Source organism: Orycteropus afer, unplaced genomic scaffold, assembly GCF_000298275.1.
Source record: "Orycteropus afer afer isolate SDZICR_OR568_19922 unplaced genomic scaffold, OryAfe1.0 scaffold00030, whole genome shotgun sequence".
NCBI classification, from domain to species: domain Eukaryota; kingdom Metazoa; phylum Chordata; class Mammalia; order Tubulidentata; family Orycteropodidae; genus Orycteropus; species Orycteropus afer.
The window spans coordinates 13150402-13159812 of record NW_006921617.1 but is presented as its reverse complement, the minus strand read 5'-3'; the positions used below and the strand labels follow the sequence as shown (position 1 = coordinate 13159812).

At 35.8% G+C, this 9411-nt stretch overlaps 1 protein-coding gene across 1 annotated transcript; it reads left to right on the top strand.

Annotated features, from left to right (window-relative positions):
• Nucleotides 1-412: 412 nt before the first annotated feature.
• SNRPD1 (small nuclear ribonucleoprotein D1 polypeptide) lies at nucleotides 413-7500 on the top strand. The gene is made up of 3 exons (XM_007935596.2): nucleotides 413-497; nucleotides 6000-6191; nucleotides 7424-7500. Exons 1-3 carry the CDS (start codon nucleotides 428-430, stop codon nucleotides 7498-7500), a joined length of 339 nt encoding a protein of 112 aa, XP_007933787.1. The 5' UTR covers nucleotides 413-427.
• Nucleotides 7501-9411: the final 1911 nt, after the last annotated feature.

The following is a 9411-nucleotide window of genomic DNA, read 5'->3' as shown; positions in this document are numbered from 1 at the left end:
AGGAGGTGGAACAATGTTTTGTATAGTATGTTATGCCAATTGAGCTTGATGTCCCCTGCGACTATGGTCCCAAGCCCGCAGGATCAACTACTCGGTCGCTCTGGGTAGCTGGCTGTGACCAAGCAATGACCATAACCTTTAAGGGGCCTCAGATCTTGTATGTCTGGATTAGGTTACGGTATATAATGGTTTACAAAATTGGAAGCTTCCAAATGACATTTTGTTGTTAATCATGATCGTTTGTAACTTGATGATATCATTTAGAAGTTCAAATTGTTATGAAGAGTAATTGGAATTGATGCAGGTAGTAGCTGTAACAGTTGTTCAAGTTGTGAAAGTTTCACCCCTTTCAGCTCAATAATAATGATTTTAAATGTTAAGAGTGACAATTTATGGTTTTATTCCTATTGTCTTTCATAGGTTTTTGATGAAATTGAGTCATGAAACTGTAACAATTGAATTGAAGAATGGAACACAGGTCCATGGAACAATCACAGGTATAGGTTTTATAAATGCTTTTATTTTCTCTTGCACTTACAAATGAGAGTTCTTTCTTAGTTGCTTAATGAACATTATTATAGTACAGATCATCCTTTTTTTTTTTTACTATTAATATTTTTTAGTGAATATATACAACACTCACTCCCATTGAGCAGTTTTTTAGACATAATAATAGTGACATTCTTCACATTGCGTCAGCATTCTCATTATTTCTGTCCTAGTTGTTTTACTCTCGTTGACTTAATACTTCCTGTCCCCCAGCCTTCTTGTCTGTGCTTTAAAACAGCTTTTGCCCATTTGGTCTTATAAAGATGACTTTTTAAAAGGTATAGTACTCAAGGGTGATAATGTTTACTTTTTGAGCTAAATTGTTACATAGTTTAAAGGTGACTTCAGGGGATAGTTTTGAGTCCAGATTTCAAGAGTAATTTGGTGCTGTAGGCTTGAGGACTCCATAGTCTTGGGGAACTCCAGTGTCAGTAGGTCCGATAAGTCTGGATTCTTTAAGAATTTGAAGTTCTTTTCCACAGGGTTCTCCTTTTCTATCTGTTCCATCTTTTGTGTCCCAGCAGATTGTCATTTTTTTTGTCTGAAATACTTCATTGACCTTACTTAAGCCTCTCCTTAAGAATTGCTTGTAATATAACCAAACTGAATCCCCCCAGCTTTTCCTATATGTGACCCATGTATAACTCATTTCTTTGCCTTTGCATGTGTGTGCTCCTCTGCCTAGAATGTTCTTCCAAAATATATTGTACTTTTTATTAGAATTTCTTGTCCCCTACTAGAGTTTTGTTTGTTTTTTTAAAAACTGGATTATAAAAGGAGCCCCAGTGGCACAGTAGTTAAGTACTCAGCTGCTAACTGGAAGGTCTGCAGTTTGAATTCACCAGCTGCTCTGCAGGGTAAAGATGTGACAGTCTGCTTTCGTAGATTTATAGCTTTGAAAGCTCTGTGGTGTAGTTCTACTCTGCCCATACAGGGTAGCTGTGTGTTAGAATAGACTCCACAGCAGTGGGTTTATTAGAATGTAAAATCCTTGGGGGGTGGGTGAGAGGTTCCATGTCTGATTATCTTAGGGAAAATATATGGGAAAAGGGGGAGTAGGGAGGTGAACATAATTCTTCTATTCTAAGACAATCACTGATAGCTTAACATTTTGGAGTATTTATGTCTTTTTCTTTATGTGTCTAATACTTGGCTTTAATGATGTCTATTTAGTTTTCTATTTAAGGCCCACTGAAATTCTTTGCTTAGAGTAGGTATTCCCAAAAAAATGGAGATTTTTCAAAAGAATTGATGAGCCAAATGAAAGAAAATACTATTTCAGCATGTGTTCCCATCCTCTGAAATATTTAACTGGTATTTGCTTGTGGATATGCTAAAACTTTGCATCACCAATTACTATGAATGGTATTCGATATAGTATAATGTTGACATTGTCTGTGACTCCATCAGCAAGTGAAGGTCCTGAAAGTGTTAATCCATCCACATCATTAAGGTCAACTCTACTTTGGGGAGGCAGCTCTCCCCAGTTGTATTTTGAGTCCTTTGCTACCAGAGGGGCTCATCTTCTGGCACTGTATCAGATAGTGCTTCACAGCTCTTCATAAAGTTTGCCAGTAATATATCAGGTAGTGTTTCACTGTCATTCATAAGGTTTTGACAGTGGCCAGTTTTTTCAGAAGTGTGTGTCCCCATCCTTACTCCTAGCCTGTCTTCATCTGGAAGCTCTGCTGAAATCTGTCTGCCATAGGTGACTCTGCTGGTATTTGAAATGCTGGTGGCATAGCCTCCAGTCTCACAGCCACATGTAAGCCACCACAGTGTGACAAACTGACAGATGAGTGGTGGAACCATATCTGAGGAAGTATAATTATTATGCTGCTAAAATTCAATAAAGAGTGATTTAGGGTGCTATGTCCACAGCTCTGTGTTAGATGTTGTGGAAGAACCAAAGAGTGTGACTGTAATTTGTGGAAATGAAATAGTAGTTAGACTACTTCTTTATTGTTTGCTAAGATCCTAAGTGATTTTCTAGGCTTAGCAAAATTTTTCCTTTTCCATAAAGTCCTTTCTCCAGTAGAGATTAGTATGTCATTCCCTTAACTAACCCGAGGGGACATTCATTCTATAAAACTTTGAGTATTTATTGTATGTCAGATATTGGTAGGCGCTGGACAGAGGTAGGAGTTACAAAGTTAGTATGGGGGTGGCACTGAGGAACCCAGGAATCAACAGGTAATATTGAAGAAGCGTGCAATGGGAGTCGGGGAACTAATCTCAGAAGGGGAAAATGAACTGTTGAAACAGAATAGCAGCATGTATACAGACATGAACCATAACAAATTTGGCAAGTCCAGAGAACATCATCTTATTTGCAGTGAAGTAAATATTGGAGTTCAGGAATGGAGAAGCCGTAGGAAATGAAGAGGGGAGTCTAGTTTATGAAGGGCCTTGAATGTCATACTATGAAATTGAGGTATTATTCCTTAGCTGATGAAAACTATTGGAGGATTTATATAACCAACTGGCATGAGATTTGAATTTTATAAAGAGATTACTGGCAATGTTTGGAGGTTGAATCTGTGGGGAAAAGACAAGAGTCTAGCTAGGAAATTAAAAAAAAAATAACAACAATTAGACAAATAAACAGCATTTTAATAGATTGAGTTGCTGTTTAAAAGCTTGAATTGAATGGACTTGATGAACCAGTGAGAAGGGGAGAGGTAACATCCAAGGGTAAAGTGGCTTCTAGAGTACCAGGGACTTCTCTCCATATCTTCCCTCACTTGCAGAGAAATGCTTCTGTCAGAATGAGTTTTCTACAAGGGTCTACATTTCTTATACAATTAAGACTGGTTGAGATTGAAGGCTAGTTAGTAAGGAAAAAATAAGAATGCTTTCTCCAACGTAGGCAAAATTACTTTGGAGAATTCATTGTACAAAGTGTTCTTACCTAAGGAGCTCTAGTGGTAAGACATGTGGCTGCTAACGAGAAAGTGGTTCAAACCCACCACCAGTTGCTCTATGGGAGGAAGATGAGGCAGTCAGCTTCCATAAAGATTTATAGCCTTGGAAACCCAGTGGGGGTTGCTATGAGTCAGAATCAGCTTGATGGCCAGAGGGTTTGGTTTTTTGGTTTTGGGCATGGCCTCTAACTTGAGGCCCAGAGAGTGACAGAAAGTAGCACTCTTCATTTACTCCATGAGTACACAGGGATGAAGAGAGAGGCCTGTGGAGTAAAGGAGGAAGAAGATAAAAGAGAAATGAAGGAAAAGAAAAAGGGAATGAGGCTAGACATAAATGGAGTAAAGGACAGAAAGATAAAGAAATGATACCTCAGGAAAAGAAATAAATGAAAGGGGAAGAAAAAGGAATTGTCTGGAAATTTGAAATTAATTAATGCATGCAAAATTAATTTATGCATGCTACAAGATAACAATTATGAGAAGAAAGTAGATAATAGTTCTAAAATCAGAAACTTCAACAAGAATGCAAAGCAGAGGACACTTGAATTTTACCAAATTGAGTACCTTTAAAGGGTAAAACAGATTCAGGAAAACTGAATTAATCATCTTTTTGTTTTTAATTTACAGAGATTTTCTTTAAAAAAAAAAATGGCAAGCATCCAAATATTTTAATTATGTGGATTGATTATGACAAATAGAGATTTTTCAAGAAACGCTTTAGCCAAAAAGCAGCTCTATTTTTAAATAGCCTTTTCATGTTGTGTTGTAATGCAGTTTCATCATATACATATTTTTTGATACAGATGCTATTAACTGTTTTTATAAATCCAGTAATATTGCAAGAAACCCAGATTACAAAATATTGAGAAGAGCAATGAAGATAATGACTGTGGACCTCTTTTTCTAGGAACTTAGTGGCAAAGGAAAGAGAAAAGGCAAGTCATGTGAAATTAATTAACAGAATTAAGATAGGGAAGATTAGAGTGCATTTGTTTGGCAGAGAGGAAAGAAATGGTGGAATATAAAAATGGTACATTCTGAAGGATAATGTGTAAAATAGTAACTGAAGTCTGCCCTGGAGTCAAATTGGTAGGATTCAAAATCCCAGATTCAGCTCATAATAAAACCAAACCAGGTGCTGTCAAAGGGATTCTGATTCACAGCCACCCTGTATGCAGAGTAGAACTGTGTACCATAGAGTTTTCAAGACTGTAACCTTTTGGTAGCAGAGTGTTGGGCATTTCTGTCTTCCTAGATAATAAATAGATCAAGGTTCCCAAGGAGATAGAACGGTACCAAAAGCATATTACATAATCTTGGAAAGAAAGAGGACCTCTTCTTTCTCTTGGAGTAAAGAGGAAAGCGTCAGTAATACTGAAAAATTTGAGGTCACTGTTAAGATAATTCATGGTTTTTTTACCTTAATTTTCTAAGGAAGGAAATTAATCAGGTATTTAGTTACTCCATAGGAGCCCTGTTAGTGCAGTGGTTAAACACTCAGATGCTAAGAAAGGTCAGTAGTTTAAACCAACCTACCAGCCAGTCTGTGGAGGAAGATGTGACAGTCTACTTCTGTAAAGATTACAGCCTTGGAAACCCTACAGGGAAGTTCTCTGTCCTGTTAGGTCATCATGAGTTGAAATCTACTTGACAGCAATAGGTTTGGTTTGGGTTTTAGTTATTCCATATATTCAGATATCATTTGGTAAATAAAGGCTCCAGTAATGAGATGTTCCTGCTATATTTGTCCTTAGAAACCTTGTTTTATATTCTTCAAAATCTTTCACTAAAATAATGGCTTTATGGAAAAGATACATTGGGGTAGACCACTCAGAACCTCTGAAACTTTTTAATCAGTACTAATAAAACTAGTAACAAACTTTAAAATAATATAGTTAAAGTGACAAGTTAAATTCATAGTAGATAAAATATATTACAGTAAATGCAGAACTTTAAAAACAAAAGTGAGGATAGCTTAGTGGAATGCGGTATGGGAAGTTGTGGAGGTGATGTTCTAGTGCAGAAAGATCTAGGAGAACCATGCAGTAAGCACTTATTTACCAACCTGAGACAGGAGGAGGATTCATGGGGACAGTGGGCATAAGCACATGTACCAATCAGGGTTCCTCTCTGACTTGCTGCATTCACATCTGTAAGCATGCCTACCTAGGCAAAACATTAACATTCTAGGGAAAAATCTCTTATGAAGGAAAGACTTCTGATTTATTCTCACCTTATTCTCCCACTTACCAATTACATGTAAGCTAAACTGTGTCATAGAAACTTGAATTGTGTAGAGAGTGCTAGTCTGATTTTCAAACTAGATGCCACCCAATCATGCATTGCTATATAATTTTTATATTTTTTTTATTTAGCAATAAAGAGTTTGAACAAAAAGGGGGAAAAAAAGGAACTTGCATTGTAGCAGAAGAGACAGTACTCTTGTAAAATGGTGTTTGCCCTGGCTTGATAGATTAATTAGTTGCCTTCCTTATCATGTGCCCTGTTTTTTTTTTCCCCCTTTAGGTGTGGATGTCAGCATGAATACACATCTTAAAGCTGTGAAAATGACCCTCAAGAATAGAGAACCTGTACAGCTGGAAACACTGAGTATTCGAGGAAATAACATTCGGTACTTTATTCTGCCAGACAGCTTGCCTCTAGATACACTACTTGTGGATGTTGAACCTAAGGTGAAATCTAAGAAAAGGGAAGCTGGTAAGTTTGAAGAGCTACCAGAGTTTTTGTGAATGGTGCTTTCATACCATTATTCACTATTAAAAATGTACACATATATAAACAAGAACAATTTTTTGCAGTTTAAAATCTCCCTTTATTTGGTATAGCTGCCTATCAGTATTTATTATTAACTCCTGGTGTTGCTATTGAAAAAGGGCTGATACCATTCTTATTTCCTATGTTCGTGCAAGACTTGGTCCTCCCTTTCATCCCTACTTAGGAAGATTTGGAGATTGACTTTTTCTTTTTATTCTTGGTATTCTCAAGTTTCTTTGACTTGGTATAGGGTCTTCTTTCCCCCTTCGCCCAACACACACACTTTTTCCATTTTCTGGGTGCTTGGTAGAACCTTTCAATCATGGGTATTGCCTTTTAGACTTAAGAAATTTACTTGTATATCTTTGACAATTTTTTTCTCCCTTCTTTGCTGTTTTTTTTCATCTTCCTGGAATTCTTAATGATTGAAGACTGGATTTACTCTAAAGTTTTATCTCTTCTCTCTTTGAGAATTTCTGAGAAATTTCCTTGATCTAAGTTTCCTGGTTCTCTGATCATTTTTTACAGAATTCTGTATCTTCTTTTACAGATAGAATATTTTTTTTCACATCACTGGTAGGGTATTAACTGTAGTTTTGGTTTTTGAAATTTTATTCTATACTTGGCTTTATTTTCTCTAGTTTCTCTTTTTAGTTGATCTCTTTATTTGATGTTTTATATTGAAGTTTACTTAAGTATCTTGAGAGTCTTGGCCATTCGTGATTAGTTAACATGAAACCTAAGAAAAAGGGAAGTCCTGGGGAGGGGAGCTGGATTCCTCAGCAGGTGGATCTCACTGGAGAGAGGTTCAGAACTAAATTGGCTCTTCACTGAGGAGACCTAAACTTAGTATCTGGATGTCACCTGCTTTGTGAGAAAGTTATCTGTCAGCATTATTGTGAAGGGCTGTGTGTTTTGTAGACATTTACTTACTACAGTGACTTTGAGACTTTTTTGCCCTCTATTCATAGTAAGAAATTTTTTCTTCATCATGATCTGCTCATACATATAACTGAAACCAAATCTCATAAAGAGATTATGGATGTTTATTAAGAACTATAACGGGGAGAATATGTGTGTGGATTTGTGTGTGTGCACTTAAATGCTCTTGGGGGTGGCCAAGTAACATCAGTGCAGAGGAGGATTTACCTTGCTTTGTTTTTCTTTTTCTTCAGTTGCAGGAAGAGGAAGAGGCCGAGGTAGAGGAAGAGGACGTGGCCGTGGTAGAGGAAGAGGGGGTCCTAGGCGATAATGTCTCTCAAGATTACTGTTTCAGAGCGATAAACAATTTGGGATATTTTTTGTACAGGTTTTGTTTGTTTATGTCAGTTTTTAATAAACATAAATATGGGGCAGAGTTGTCTGTTGTCTATGTCAATATTTTAGTAGTTTCATATATGTTCATTATTAACACAGTAAGTGTTACTGTAAGACAGTCCCAGAATAATCCATTCTTAGTTGATCTTGCTTTAATTTTTTGAATGAAAATTATTTTATGATGAATGTATCTGGAATATACTTTTTTTTTTTTTTTTTTACTTTACATGCACTGGAGATGCATTTTATGACTTCATTCAAACTCCAATTCAATAGACCTACCTCTAATGAAATAATAAGTTCTTTTCGTAAGTCCTTCCGAATGTGGTCTAAAATTGATTCTCCTCTTCCTGAGGTTTACTGCAAGGAGCGTTAGATGCTTGGTTAAAGGTAATGGACATTTTCTAAATCAGGAGTCAGTGATCTTGTTTTCATTGATAATGAGTTTTAGTTTTTGGGTTTTTTTCATGGATTCTCAATAGATTATAGTTATAAACTCTACTGAGTTGAAACTTCACATAGTATTTCATAGTTTATCAGTGGTTAGTGTCAAAATCTTCTGTTAATGTGGAATGTACTTGGTCAGTGGCACCTTAACAAGTACTTACAGGAGTTCTTTAAGAACGAAAGGACAAATACCTACTTTATTTTACAGCAAAATTGGATTATTTCCTATTGTTGTTAATGATTTTTTAAAATGTTTCAATTGGTTAGGCTTAAAGAAAAATACCTCTTCGGTGTATGCAATTCCTTGTCAGACTTGCTACCGTTAGTTTCTATGCTAAGAAAAAAAGCTAATGTTGAGGATATGGGAAAATGAAATCTTTATTTTCATTTAATTATGTGTTTGGGGATTTAGTACTTACTTTTTTAATGAGAAGGAAATTTTCTGTGAAGACTGTTACCTGAAAATTAAGGTTTGGGCTTTGTAAACGGGTTACTTAAATTGAGAGATAGCAAGAGCTGTGTGTGTGTGTGTGTGTTGTGTCTTCGTGTGTGTGCATTTTAAAGAAGTTACTATAAACATTTGAATATACATATTTTGAAAAATGTCTTGCTTGTCTCATCAAGATAATTCAAATGCTTCTTTATTATTCCACAGTTGACAGGTTTCTTTAATAATAAGTCATTGAAGCTATACCATAGTGTATAGCTGTTTTATCACAAATTATCTAGCATTGGTTAGATAATTTTCTCAAAAAATCCTAAGATCAAAAAAAGAAGTGTGTCATTGTATGGAATCCATGATAATTAAGACAACTTTATGTAGATATTCTTTGATAAGAGAATATATTTAATAAAGTTACATCTACATGATAGGATAAGCCTAATACGTAACTGTCCTCCATATAGTTTATAAATTAAAAAGCTAGAGGAATAAATTCCTGGATCTCATTCTTTTCCATCCTCTGATATTCTGATGTTCCTATTGGTTGCACCCAAGCAGAAGCCAGAAGGCAAGGGAGCCCAGTGATGCAGTAGGTTGAAGAGTAGATTTGAAGGGGACAGACAGAAATGACCTCACACAAATAGTAAATAAATAACTAGCTGGCTCCTGCCCACATGGAGCTTATAGGCTTTAATGGGAAGGAAATTTAAACAGCTATCGTGAATTAGGGTGAATACAACAAATATAAAGAGTATTTTATATTCTCTTGTTTGTTTTTAAAACAGTTAAGTAGTGACAGCCCATTTTGATGTTGAGCCAAATACCATATAATAAAAAAAATGAAGTGTATATTTTATTTTGATAATTTTGACATCTAGATTGCAGTGTGAAACCAGTCTAATAACACTTTTAACTGTAAGAATAAACCATTCTGGGTACTAGATTGAGTTACTCCAC